Here is a 15,357-nt window from a genome sequence, read left to right on the forward strand (position 1 = left end):
TGGTGAAGGGAGTTGTGTCCTTAATTAGCGTCTCATCTTGACTGTTATTCGTGTATACAAAGGCTACTGACTTGTGGACATTGATTTTATATCCTGAAACATTACTGTATTTTTTGATGACTTCTAGGAGTCTTGTGGTTGAGTCTTTGGGGTTCTCTAAGTATAAGATCATGTCATCAGCAAAGAGGGAGAGTTTGACCTCCTCTGCTCCCATTTGGATTCCCTTTATTTCCTTGTCTTGCCTAATTGTATTGGCTAGAACTTCCAGCACTACGTTGAATAGTAAAGGTCACAGAGGACAACCTTGTCTGGTTCCAGTTTTAAGAGGGAAAGCTTTCAGTTTTACTCCATTCAGTAAAATATTGGCTGTGAGTTTGTCATAGATAGCTTCAATCAGTTTTAGAAATGTGCCACCTATGCCTATACTCTTCAGTGTTCTAATTAGAAAAGGATGCTGGATTTTATCAAATGCTTTTTCTGCATCTATTGAGAGGATCATGTGATCTTTATTTTTGCCTCTGTTAATATGGTGGATAACGTTTATGGACTTGCGTATGTTAAACCAGCCTTGCATCCCTGGGATGAAGCCTACTTGATCATGATGAATGACTTTTTTGATGATAAACTGTAATCTATTGGCTAGGATTTTGTTGAGAATTTTTGCATCTATATTCATGAGTGAGATTGGTCTGAAATTCTCCTTTTTGTTTGGGTCTTTTCCTGGTTTTGGTATCAGGTGATGTTTGCTTCATAGAATGTGTTGGGGAAGATTCCTTCTTCCTCAGTTTTTTGGAATAATTTCTGCAGTACAGGAATAAGCTCTTCCTTGAAGGTTTGATAGAATTCTGGAGTGAAGCCATCTGGACGAGGGCATTTTTTAGTTGGAAGCTTTTTTATTGTTTCTTTGATCTCAGTGCTTGAAATTGGTCTGTTCAGGAGCTCTATTTCTTCCTGGCTAAGTCTAGGGAGAGGGTGTGATTCCAAATATTGATCCATTTCCTTCACATTGTCAAATTTCTGGGTATAGAGTTTCTGGTAGTATTCAGAGATGATCTCTTGTATCTCTGTGGGATCAGTTGTTATTTCCCCTTTATCATTTCTGATTGAGGTTACTAGAGATTTTACTTTTCTATTTCTAGTTAGTCTGGCCAATGGTTTATCTATTTTATTTATTTTTTCAAAAAACCAACTCCTTGTTTCATTAATTTTCTGAATGATTCTTTTGTTTTCAATTTCATTGATCTCTGATTTGATTTTGGAGATTTCTTTTCTTCTACTGAGTTTAGGCTTAGATTGTTCTTCTTTTTCCAATTCCATAAGATCTCTTGTGAGATTGTTGATGTGCTCTCTTTCTGTTTTTCGAATGTAGGCATCTAAAGCGATGAATTTTCCTCTCAAACCTGCTTTTGCAGTATCCCACAGGTTTTGGTAGCATGTGTCTTCATCGTTGTTATGCTCAAGGAAGTTAATGATTTCCTGTTTTATTTCTTCCTGCACCCATCTATTATTCAACAGAAGATTGTTTAATTTCCATGCCTTTGGGTGGGGTTGAGCATTTTTGTTAGAGTTGAGTTCCACCTTTAGTGCCTTATGGTCTGAAAAGATACAAGGTAAAATTTCAATTCTTTTGATTCTGTTGATATTTGTTTTGTGTCCCAGGATATGATCTATTTTGGAGAATGTTCCATGGGGTGATGAGAAGAATGTATATTCTTTATCTTTGGGGTGGAGTGTTCTATATGCGTCTATCAAGCATAGTTGTTCTAGGGTCTCATTTAAATCTCTTATATCTTTGTTTAATTTCTGTTTAGAGGATCTGTCCAGCTCTGTAAGAAGAGTGTTAAAGTCCCCTGTTATGATGGTATTATCAGATATCATATTGCTCAGACTGAGTAAGGTCTGCTTCAAGAATCTGGGAGCATTTAAATTGGGTGCATAAATATTTAGAATTGAAACGTCTTCTGGTTGTAGTTTTCCCTTGACCAATATAAAGTGACCATCTTTGTCTTTTTTGACTTTAGTCTCTTTAAGTCCACATGTATCTGAAAATAAGATTGCAACTCCTCTTTTCTTCTGAATTCCATTTGCCTGAAAAATTGTCTTCCAACCCTTGACTCAGAGCTTTCATTTGTCTTTTGAAGCCAGATGTGTTTCTTGCAGACAGCAAATGGATGGCTTGTGTTTTTGAATCCAGTCAGCCAATCTATGTCTCTTCTGTGGGGAATTCAAGCCATTAACATTTAGTGAGATAATTGATAAGTGTGGTAGTATTCTATTCGTCTTATTTGGTGAAAGTCCATTGCTTAGTTTTATCTTTTGCATCAGTGTGGAGGTTGGGTTCTGTCCTTTGATTTCTGAGTTCTTACTTTGCTGGTGATTCATTGTGGTGGTCAGTGTGCAGAACAGGTTGAAGTATTTCCTGTAGAGCTGGTCTTGTTGTGGCGAATTTCCTCAATGTTTGTATATCCGTAAATGATTTGATTTCTCCGTCAATTTTGAAGCTTAGCTTAGCAGGGTACAGAATTCTGGGCTGAAAATTGTTCTGTTTAAGTAGATTAAAGGTAGATGACCATTGTCTTCTTGCTTGGAAAGTTTCATTAGAGAAGTCTGTGGTCACTCTGATGGATTTTTTACGCTTACTCCTGGCAGCTTGCAGAATCTTTTCTTTTGTCTTGACTTTGGACAGGTTCATCACAATGTGTCTTGGAGAACCTCGGTTAGAGTTGAGGCGACCCAGGGTCCGATATCCCTCTGAAAGCAGTGTGTCAGAATCTTTGGTGATGTTTGGGAAATTTTCTTTTATAATATTCTCTAGTATGGCTTCCATTCCTCTGGGGCATTCTTCTTCCCCTTCTGGAATTCCTATAACTCGTATGTTGGAACGCTTCATAAAGTCCCATAATTCTGACAGTGAACTTTCTGCTTTCTCGCTCTTCTTTTCTGCCTCTTTTACTGTCTGAGTTATCTCAAGAACTTTGTCTTCTACCTCTGAAATTCTTTCTTCTGCATGGTCTAACCTGTTGTTGATACTTTCCATTGCATCTTTAAGTTCCCTAATTGACTGTTTCAGTTCCTTCAGGTCTGCTATATCCTTTTTATATTCTTCATATCGTTCATCTCTTATTTGATTCTGTTTTTGGATTTCCTTTTGGTTATTTTCCACTTTATTAGCAATTTCCTTCATTGTTTCCATCATTTCTTTCATTGTTTTCAACATGTGTATTCTAAATTCCCTTTCTGTCATTCCTAACATTTCTTTACAGGTGGAATCATCTGCAGTAGCTACCTCATGGTCCCTTGGTGGGGTTGTTCTAGACTGGTGCTTCATGTTGCCTGGAGTTTTCTGCCGATTCTTCCTCATGTGTGATTTCTTTTATCTGTTTCCTTGCCCTAATTTTCCTTTCACTTCCTCTTGCTCTTTAAGTTCTCGTGCCTGTGGACTAAGGGTTACAGGACCAGAAGGGTGAGAAGGTTGAAGAGCAAAAAAGGGATGAAAGAAAGGAGGACCGAGTGATAAGAAAAAAAAGAAAGATAGAGAAAGGAGAGGGGGTGGGTAAAAGGAATATTGACAAAAAGAAGAGAGGCACAGAAAGAGGGAGACAGGGCAATATAGATGTACAGTAGGGTACTTTGACACAACCTTAAAAAACCCACCTTCTGGGGGTGCCCAGTTGGGTGGTTCCCTTGAGGTCAGCAGCTCTTTGCTAACCTGATCAGACACAGTACCCCACCTCCACCAAGTAGAGAGGAAAGACAAAAATGCTATAAATCAAACCAAAACAAGCAAACAGAAAACTTTACGGGGATAAAATTGGGTGAAAAACCAAATGATAGCGGTAGAAACACTAGCAGAAATGAAGTTCTAGTTATTAAAAAAGGCAGCAATGGGAAATTATAATTAAACTAGAAAAATTGAGAAAGAAAAAGGGATCTGTATGGAGAAGATTGAAATTAAAAAACAAAAGAACATCAACAAGATCAAAATAAACAAAAAAAAACAACCAAACAAAAAAAAAAAAAGAAAAAATACACAACCAAAAACAAAGCAATTTGTATATGTTATTGAATATTGTCTGGGCAACACGTGGTCTTCTGGGGTATGAGATGTTAATCACAGTTCTGATACGACTGGAGGCTGCTGATTTCTCAAACCCCAGCAGGTAAACACCCTAAATCTCTCTTCAGCCCACTTAAAAGGCACTTTGAACTTGTTAACTTGCTGAGCAGAAGCTTTCCCAGCTTTCTCGCTGGAATCACTGCTGAAGTGGCTATCCACTTACCCATTGTGCCAAAACCAGTCTCACTCTGCCCCTGAGGGTTAGGGCTGCAAGGCGGCTCAGACCCCACCTTTAGGCTACTTAGTTGCTGGGTTACCAGCTCCCACCCATTTCTAGCTCTGTGACCCTGAGGGCGGAGCTTGCCGGGGCAGATCACTGACAATGGTTCCGTGTGACCCACTGCCAAACACTATTAGCTCCGTCTGGCTCAGCAGCTCAGACTGGGGCCCTAGACAATGGCCAAAGTTCTCCGCACTCCCGCTCAGGCCTTCCCCAAGGCAGTTCAACTCAGTGCCAAGTCCAAGGACACCAAAACAGTTCACAGGTAAGGCCTTTCTGGTTTGCAGTCTCGCTGCTACTGAACTTACAGTTGTGGGCGGGTTTAGACAGCTTAAACACACGCGACCACTTGCCGGTTTTCCACTGTTTTAATCCTCCTCTTGGGGTCCAGAAGTCTCTCGCTGACTCCCTGTATCCTCATAGGAGTGATGATAGGCAGATCCCACCAGCCAGAGATGCCTGGAGTCCTATCTCCCCAGACTCACGGTGCCCAGATGCAAGGAAGCTGTTACTTGGCCGCCATCTTGCTCCGCTTCCCTGAGATTTCAATTATTAATATTTATGCACCCAACCAGAATGCACCTCAATTTATAAGAGAAACTCTAACTCAAGACATGAGCAACTTGATTTCCTCCAGCTCCAAAATAGTCAGAGATTTCAACACTCCTTTGGCAGTGTTGGATAGATCCTCCAAGAAGAAGCTGAGCAAAGAAATTTTAGATTTAAACCTAACCATCCAACATTTGGATTTAGCAGATATCTACAGAACATTTCATCCCAACAAAACTGAATACACATACTTCTCATCAGCCCACGGAACATACTCCAAAATCGATCACATCTTAGGTCACAAGTCTAACCTCAGTAAATTTAAAAGAATAGAAATTATTCCTTGCATCTTCTCAGACCACAATGGAATAAAAGTTGAACTCAGTATCAACAGAAATCTGTATACTCATACAAAAACATGGAAGTTAAATAACCTTATGCTGAATGATAGCTGGGTCAGAGATGAGATTAAGAAGGAAATTGCCAAATTTTTGGAACAAAATGACAATGAAGACATGAATTGTCAGAACCTCTGGGATACCACAAAGGCAGTCCTAAGAGGGAAATTTATAGCACTGCAAGCCTTCCTCAAGAGAATGGAAAGAGAGGAAGTTAACAACTTAATGGGACATCTCAAGCAACTGGAAAAGGAAGAACATTCCAACCCCAAACCCAGTAGAAGAAAAGAAATAACCAAAATTAGAGCAGAATTAAATAAAATTGAAAACAAAAGAATTATACAACAGATCAATCAATCAAAAAGTTGGATTTTTAAAAAGGTCAATAAAATAGATAAACCTTTGGCTAACCTAACCAGGAAAAAAAGAATAAAATCTCTAATCTCATCAATCAGAAAGGACAAAGACAAAATAACAACAGACTCCTCAGAAATTCAAAAAATCCTTAATGAACATTACAAAAAACTTTATTCTCAGAAATATGAAAATCTGAAGGAAATTGACCAATACTTGGAAGCACATCACCAAACCCACAGCCAATATCGTACTGAATGGAGTTAAATTGAAATCATTTCCACTCAGATCAGGAACCAGACAAGGCTGCCCATTGTCTCCACTGCTCTTTAATATTGTAATGGAAGTTTTAGCCACCGCAAATAGGGAAGAAAAGGTGATCAAGGGTATCCATATGGGGTCAGAAGAGATCAAACTTTCGCTCTTCACAGATGATATGATTGTATATCTGGAAAACACCAGGGATTCTTCTACAAAACTCTTAGAAGTGATCAAGGATTACAGCAGCATCTCAAGTTACAAAATCAACATTCATAAATCGGTAACCTTTATATATACAAACAACAGTCAAGCTGAAAAAATAGTTAAGGACTCTATTCCATTCACAAAAGTGCCAAAGAAGATGAATATTTGGGAGTTTATCTAACAAAGGATGTGAAAGATCTCTATAAAGAGAACTATGAAACTCTAAGAAAAGAAATAGCTGAAAATGTTAACAAATGGAAAAACATATCATGCTCATGGCTGGAAGAATCAACATTGTTAAAATGTTCATACTACCCAAAGAAATATACAATTTTAATGCAATCCCTATTAAAGCTCCACTGTCATACTTTAAAGATCTTGAAAAAATAATATTTTATTTTATATGGAATCAGAAAAAAACTCGAATAGCCAAGACATTACTCAGAAATAAAAACAAAGCAGGAGGAATCACACTACCAGACCTTAGACTATACTATAAATCAATAGTGATCAAAACAGCATGGTACTGGCACAAAAACAGAGAAGTAGATGTCTGGAACAGAATAGAGAACCAAGAGATGAATCCAGCTACTTACCGTTATCTGATCTTTGACAAGCCAATTAAAAACATTCAGTGGGGAAAAGATTCCCTATTTAACAAATGGTGCTGGGTGAACTGGCTGGCAACCTGTAGAAGACTGAAACTGGACCCACACCTTTCACCATTAACTAAGATAGACTCTCACTGGATTAAAGATTTAATCTTAAGACATGAAACTATAAAAATACTAGAAGAGAGTGCAGGGAAAACCCTTGAAGAAATCGGTCTGGGCAAGTATTTTATGAGGAGGACCCCCTGGGCAATTGAAGCAGCTTTAAAAAGACATTACTGGGACCTGATCAAACTAAAAACCTTCTGCACAGCCAAAATCACAGTAAGTAAAGCAAGGAAACAGCCCTCAGAATGGGAGAAGATATTTGCAGGTTATATCTCCAACAAAAGTTTAATAACCAGAATCCACAGAGAACTCAAACATATAAGCAAGAAAAGAACAAGTGATCCCATCGCAGGCTGAACAAGGGACTTAAAGAGAAACTTCTCTGAAGATGACAGGCACATGGCCTGCAGACATATGAAAAAATGCTCATCATCTTTAATCATCAGAGAAATGCAAATCAAAACTACTTTGAGATATCATCTAACTCCTGTAAGATTAGCCCATATCACAAAATCCCAAGACCAGAGATGTTGGCGTGGATGTGCAGAAAAGGGAACACTTCTACACTGCTGGTGGGAATGCAAATTAATACATTCCTTTTGGAAAGATGTTTGGAGAACACTTAGAGATCTAAAAATAGATCTGCCATTCAATCCTATAATTCCTCTACTAGATATATACCCAGAAGACCAAAAATCACATTATAACAAAGATATTTGTACCAGAATGTTTCTTGCAGCCCAATTCATAATTGCTAAGTCAAGGAAAAAGCCCAAGTGCCCATCGATCCACGAATGGATTAATAAATTGTGGTATATATACACCATGGAATATTATGCAGCCTTAAAGAAAGATGGAGACTTTACCTCTTTCATGTTTACATGGATGGAGCTGGAACATATTCTTTTTTGTAAAGTATCTCAAGAATGGAAGAAAAAGTATCCAATGTACTTAGCCCTAATATGAAACTAATTTATGGCTTTCACATGAAAACTATAACCCAGTTATAACCTAGAAATAGGGGGAAGGGGGAGAGGGAGGAGAGGGAGGGGAGGGAGGGGGGAGGATGGGTGGAGGGAGGGTGATTGGTGGCATTACACCTGCGGTGCATCTTACAAGGGTACATGTGAAACTTAGTAAATGTAGAATATAAATATCTTAACACAATAACTAAGAAAATGCCAGAAAGGCTATGTTAACCAGTGTGATAAAAATGTGTCAAACGGTCTATAAAACCAGTGTATGGTGCCCCATGATCACATTAATGAACACAGCTATGATTTAATAATTAAAAAAAAAAAAGACTGATACCCTTAGCAAAAGCAGCTTTGTTGTTATGGTGATGGTCTAAGTTCATTTCAGATGAGTTACAAAGCAGATGGGACTCTTTAAAAATAAGTAAAAACAACAAAAACATGAAGGGGTGATGAGCAAGTAGGGACCTCAAGCTTTTCCATGAAAAGATGGAAAAAGATGGGGTAGCAGGTACAGAAGAATCAGAGCTGAGCTAGAGCACTTTGCTATTTCACCTTTCAGTGGCTGTGACTTGATTCAGGTTATAGGACAAGCATAAGAACCAAAGGAAAAAGGAGATAAGGGAGACCACTCAGCCCTGCAGACACAGGAGGCGAATCCCACATCCTAGTTTGCATTAACTGGAAGGAGGATGCCGAGTACCGATAGAAGTACTCAGAGAAGAACTGATAGAAGCACTCATGGAAGTAGAAACAGATGCCTCTGTGTCTGGGAGGAAAGAAGTGCCAAGGAGAAAAAGGGGTTGAAGGAGTTCAATTTCTGATAGCTTCCACTTTCTCTGTGAAATAGATAGTAAGCAGAGCTATTTTCTAAAAGTGAGGAAAGGGACTCTAAACACAAGCAAAAACATTTAACAGTCTTTAAAGGAGACGGAAGAAGCAGAGAACAGATATAAAAGATTTGGAAGTACAGCTGAGACTGGATTCCTATAATTGTAAATGTCCTAATTCCTTTATTTTATGTGTTTGGTTTTTTTTAGTACCACTCATCCTGGATGGATGAAAGTTTATAAAAGGCAGATAAGTGGTGAGTTCAGGACTGCAGGCTTAGAAGAGAGAAGAGAATTGAAAAGGTAGGGTAGAGTGAGCTTGTGTGTGGTAGAGTGAGCTTGTGGGTAGCAAAGTGATAGAGGCGAGAACCGTGGCAGCTGGACTGGATGGGGAGGAGGTGTGGCTGAGAGGGGAACTAACAGACTTGAAAGGAGAGCAATCAAGAGACTGAGGATAACTCAGGCATCCACCAAAGAGTTGACCTGAATGAGAGAACTGGCAGAATAGGAGGATATGCTTGGAGAGGAGGAGATTCCAGGGTGACATTGCAGGTATCAGTTAGCTCCAGGTGGTCACAGAGCCCGAGAGGTCAGTCGAAGGTTGCTGACACAGAATGAAAGCAATGGCCTTATGCATTGAATAGGCACAGAACTATGAGACTAAAGTGGTCGATGGATCTTTCATGAAGCCCTTGAGATGGGGTAGAGAAAAGGACAGTAACCTAAGTGACTGTGGAGGACCAAGAAAAAGATGGTGATGAGGAAGGTAAGAAGAGGTATTAATGGGTTTGTACAGAGCTCAACAGAAGAAAAATTTTACTTGGCAGGCCAAGAAAATGGTCTGGAATTGGCATTTTGAAGCCAGGAGAAGGCAAGCTATACCTTTAGGCTATGAGGAAGCGAGTCACGATAAAAACTAAAGTGAGGACCTCCAGGACAAATAGGTGTGTCTGTATCAGACTGGCTTCCTGGGTCCAAAGTGGAAGGTGGTAAGCTGATTAATATTCATCCATTCTTTTAACAAACACATCAAGAATATAATCTACGCCAGGCAGTGTGCTAAGTGCTACAAGTACCAAAAACACATTTGCACCAGAATGTTTATTGCAGTTCAATTCATAATTGCCAACTCGTGGAAGCAACCTAAGTGCCCATCAACCCATGAATGGATCGGCAAACTGTGGTGTATGTACACCATGGAATACTCTTCAGCCATTAAAAAAGATGGAGACTTTACATCTTTTACATTTACCTGAGTGGAGTTGAAATGCATTCTTCTTAGTAAAGTATCCCAAGAATGGAAAAATAAATCTCCAATGTACTCCATACTAATATGAAACCAATATATAAAAAATTACATGCTCATTATGAACAATAAAACACAAATATAGTCTAGAATGGGGGTAGAGAGAGGCGGGAGGGTGAGAGGGGAGGTGAGAGGATGATTGGCAGAAGAAGGAAGGGCATGAGGTGGGATCTCACCTACTGTGCCCCTTGTAAGGATGTATAACATGTCCCCTGGGTGAGGGGCTCTTTTACAAATGGAACTTTACCCTGGAAGTGAGAACAATGTAACCTAAAAATTTGTACCCTCATACTAATTTGAAATAAAAAAACAAATTAAAAAAAAACAAGCATTGCCCCTGTCTTAAAGGAGGTTAGAGTCTGTATTCATCAAGACCCAATACAACCAAACCCCCCAAAAAAATAATGGGGGAGGTGCCTGTGGCTCAAGGAGTAGGGTGCTGGCCCCATATACCTGGGGTGGTGGGTTCAAACCCAGCCCCGGCAAAAACTGCAAAAAAATAAAAAAAGTAATGGAACCTGAAGATGTTATGAGGCTGTGTAGGACTGTTAAAGGCTAAATCAACAACAGCTTTCTAAGAATAAAGATATGCATACAATCTGGCAGGCATTGATATTGATAATGTTGATAAACCTTTCCAGGTCTTTGAAAGTCACTGATAGAGCAATTTGCTAAAGAGCAAATACTAGTTTATTGTATTTTTAGGGGTTATTTACATTGTAACACGACACAGACTCTATTGATATGGAAATCAGTTAAGAATGCTTTTAGCAAAACAACCACAGACCCGCATAATGTTATTCCAAAACATAGTACCTAAGAACCACATGAAAGTTAAATTTAAATGTTATATGCATGCAGGATGGAAAATTTCCTAGACACTTTTAGAAACACTATCTTAGATTGCTGTTTTGAGTACCAAATGATAAGAGCAGTGAAAAGAATTACAGATGAATTATAGGTAGATAATATGTGACAACTACATGTAAATTACATGTAAGGTCATTGCTCCGTTGACTCTACTAAAGCTTAGCCCAATAATACTATTTTCAACTACAATTAGTACATTTCAGAGAGAAACATTCAACCATTTAGATACACTTTGAAAAAGTTTTCTTAAATTGGCATGTCTACAAATATACTCAAAATATTAATACATTTCTATTAAAAAACAGTAGTATCAGGAATACAAGACATAACAATATCAAGCTATCAGAGATAAAACTTTCCATAAATAAATGTACAAAATAATAAGGTATAAAATTGAAAACAAAAACATTATCAAAATCTTTAAAAATAGATAATATTGTGCTGTGGAGGAGGAAGGAGAATAAAAAGGAAGACCAAAGAGCGTGAAGCAACAATCACTTATCGCAATATACCATGTTCCTAGACTACAAGAATGCTGAAGCCTCAAATCCTGAAGCCAACAGTTCCTTTTAGCCTTCTTAGCACATCCTCAAAACCAGAGACTTCATAAAATATTCGCCCAGACTGATTTCTTCAAGGGTTTTCCCTGCACTCTCTTCTAGTATTTTTATAGTTTCATGTCTTAAGTTTAAATCTTTAATCCAGTGAGAGTCTATCTTAGTTAATGGTGAAAGGTGTGGGTCCAGTTTCAGTCTTCTACAGGTTGCCAGCCAGTTCACCCAGCACCATTTGTTAAATAGGGAATCTTTTCCCCACTGAATGTTTTTAATTGGCTTGTCAAAGATCAGATAACGGTAAGTAGCTGGATTCATCTCTTGGTTCTCTATTCTGTTCCAGACATCTACTTCTCTGTTTTTGTGCCAGTACCATGCTGTTTTGATCACTATCGATTTATAGTATAGTCTGAGGTCTGGTTAGTAAATGTAGAATATAATTGTCTTAACACAATAACTAAGAAAATGCCAGGAAGGCTATATAACCACTGTGATAAAAATGTGTCAAACTGTTTATAAAACCAATGTATGGTGCCCCATGATTGCATTAATGTACACAGCTATGATTTAAAATTAATAATAATAAAAAAACAAAACAGAGACGTGAACATAAGCTTTTAGGGCCCAGTAAAGCCTTTGGGAGGCTTGCCACCTGGAGTTTCACTGTGGATAAGGCTCAGTGAACAAATACCAGGCTGAAACACAAGCTGGCCTTCCCATAGGAGGAAGGATTTAGCTTAGGATAGGTTTAGGGATTTCTGTCCTGTGTTTGCTTCCCCGCACTCCATGTGATTGTGCCAGAGGCTCACTACCCTTCTGCTCTGCAAATTTTTTTATTGGAATCACTTGTCTTATAGAACATATACGCTTGAGGAAATGTTAATTAATATGTCATAAAATAGATTTTCTTCTGCTTTATATGAAATACAATCAAGGATATAGTCCCACAGAAAACATACTTGGGCAAGGTGTAAAAAATGATAGCCTCATAATCATTCAACAACTGCTTACTTGCTAACTACTAAATGCAAATTACTTTGAACGAAACAACATAACGATGAAGTTCTTGGTCACAAGCAATAGAAACTGACTGGTTAATTTTAGCAGGAAAGGAATTTATTGGCAGAATAACAAGTAGCTCATAGAATCAACGGGAAGATTAGAGAACCAGGCTTTAAAAAGAGAACAGGCAGGAGCCAAGAGTAATCATTAGGAACCACACAACAAGGTCACATCCAAGATTGGTTAGGATGCTTCTGTTGACCCCACCAAAGGTGAATATACTACCAGCCACCACATGGAAGCCACCAACCACAGGCAATATCTATTTTAATCAGTCTTTCTGGTTTGCATGATTGACTTCAGACTCAAAGCCTCAAGTCTGATTGGCCAAGCCTAGATTTCATGCCTGTTACCTAGCTGCTAGTGTTGGGAGAGGGACTATCTGGATAATTTGACTTTTGGAGACAGAGTTAGGGCCCTAATGCCCAGCAAGACTCCCATGATGGAGAATTTCCCTCAAAGGAGGAAAAGGGGTCAAGATGCTCAATGGCCAAAAAATTTTAAATGCCCACTTAATCCATAGTTGGATCAAGAGATGCTATGGCAATCCCTATTGAAATTGTCAGCATGCCGTATTTTTAATTTTATAAGGTCTCCCCTACCCAATCCAGGATTCCCTTGCCTTTAGCTGATTAAAGTTATTTATTTACCCAGTGAGGCACTCTTGCCTATACACATATATGATTGTAGGCATGGTTAAATAAGCAAGTATTCCAAGCATTCTTATTGTCCTTGATATGTGTAATTGCAATCAGTCATCCCATCTAAGACTTGTAATTTCTTTTTTTGCCCATTTACCCAGGATGAGAAGAGCCCCAAATGGCCTGGTGGAAACCTCAACTTCTTATTCCAGAAGAAACATTTTTTGTGTCCTCTGGAAGTTTTACTCGTCTTCTAAACCACAAATATCCAGAGTTGGGAGAACAGAAGCCGTGAGCATTGAATGGGCATTTGGAGTAATTGTGAGAATCGTCATGCTGATTTCAACCCTTGTTCACTTGACTCATTTATAGGAAAACATCATCATATATAGTTTCTGGCTCAGACCATACAGAAGAATCATAACTCAGCCTTACGAGGTCTTTCTCTCCCAGCTGGAGTTTGTAACTGAAAATAGGCTATTTGCGTTCTATAAGTAAACTCACGGCTTCTGTTGATGGGATATGTCACAAGACAAATCCTGTGGGCATGAACATATTGCCTAACTTTTTTCTTACTGTGAGATCTTTGTCAGTAACAAATGGGAATCAATGATAATTAATAAAGCATTCAATAAGTCCACAGTGATGATCCTGGCAGAGGTGTGGTGGGAAAGAAAGGCGAATTCATGATAGGTGTTTATTCCAATGAGGAAATTCATGCTTTCTTCATAATAAAGGTCCAAAACAGTCATTTTGCTACCAGGGAGCCTTTGGTCACCTCTCCCATTACCACCACATGGTTATGGTGCCACATCGGGGGGGTTAAGATTGATAGCCGTTGCTGACAAATGGGGACACTCACTATGGCCCCAATTAGGTCAGCCTTGGTGAGAGAATTCTTACCCAGGGAATTGAGTCAAAACATCACTTCTATCTCTACTGTGAACAGGCCATTTAGCTAGCTCTCGGCTGATTGGGGAAGAAGGTTTTCTGTTATCCTTAGAATAAATCATCTTGTCCATCTTCTAGGGATCTTTTGATGACCATTCATACAGGGGACAAAATAATAATATTATCTGAGCCCATTCCCAGAGATTCATCCATAAACATCTTTCTCAAGCTTTATTTCCAATCAAATAGGTTCCTGATCAAGCAACATAGCATGAAACAATGCAGTTCTTTACCCCAGTTAATAATTCCACATAGGTAAGCTGAGAGTGGGTCAGAGTAGAGTTGTGAAAATGTCAATATGACAATTTAAGTGACCTATTTTTTTTTTTTTTTCTTTTGTGGTTTTTGGCCAGGGCTGGGTTTGAACCCACCACCTCTGGCATATGGGACCAGTGCCCTACTCCTTGAGCCACAGGCGCCGCCCTTAAGTGACCTATTTAATACACTTGTGTATGCCTCATCACTTAATTCTAGAGTGCTGCTGAGCATCTTATGGCTTAGTATGTCAGACAAACCTTTTTCTACAATAGGCGGCTAAAAGCACATGATCATCTGATTTCCTAATGATCAGACTTTCTGCTTCTATCAGCAAGCTAACAGCCATTTCTCAGAAGGATAATAATAACTTGCAAAAGAGCTCCAAATCCTAGGGACTTCTGTTGTCATTCTTATTGGGATCCTTCCACAAGTTCTCTATAGTTTCTTAGGTGATTATATATATACCTTGTGTTAGATAAGTATATATACATATGTATTTGTGTTAGATATATATTTTTTACATATGGATGTCTGATTGTTCTAATACCATTTGTTGAAGAGATTATTCTTTCCCTCATTGACTTATCTTGGCAAAACAACCATATACAGATGCTCCTCAACTGGCAATGGCATACATCCTAATAAACCCACTATAAATTGAAAATAACAAGAGTTGAAATGCATTTATACACCTAACTTGCCAAACATCATAGCTTAGCCTAGCCTACTTTAAATGTGCTCAACACCTACATTAGCCTACAAATGGGCAAAATCATCTAAGATAAAGACTGTTTTACAATAAAGTGTTGAATGTCTTATGTAATGTATTGAATACTGTACTGAAGGTGAAAAACAGGATGGTTACATGGGTATTCAAAGTATGTTTTTTACTAAATAAATATCACTTTTGTACCATCATAAAGTCCAAAAATCATTAAGTTGAACTATCTTAAGACAGGAGCCAGTGGAACTTATGGGATTTAAGGACCTATGTGTGCATAGGCATGTTTTTGGACTTTCTAATCAGTTACACTAATACCACACTGTATTGATAACTGCTGCTTTATCATAAAACTTGAAATCAGGTAG

At 38.5% G+C, this 15,357-nt stretch overlaps 1 protein-coding gene across 1 annotated transcript in view; it reads left to right on the forward strand.

Moving 5' to 3' along the window:
• The first annotated feature begins 4,492 nt into the window (after positions 1 to 4,492).
• SSBP2 (single stranded DNA binding protein 2) overlaps positions 4,493 to 15,357 on the forward strand; it is a 516,465-nt gene continuing 505,600 nt past the window's right edge. The window contains exon 1 of the mRNA XM_053587236.1: positions 4,493 to 4,602. Coding sequence (XP_053443211.1) covers positions 4,514 to 4,602 — 89 coding nt within the window. The 5' untranslated portion in view covers positions 4,493 to 4,513. The remainder of the gene's footprint in view (positions 4,603 to 15,357) is intronic.

This window comes from Nycticebus coucang, chromosome 1 (assembly GCF_027406575.1).
Source record: "Nycticebus coucang isolate mNycCou1 chromosome 1, mNycCou1.pri, whole genome shotgun sequence".
NCBI lineage: Eukaryota > Metazoa > Chordata > Mammalia > Primates > Lorisidae > Nycticebus > Nycticebus coucang.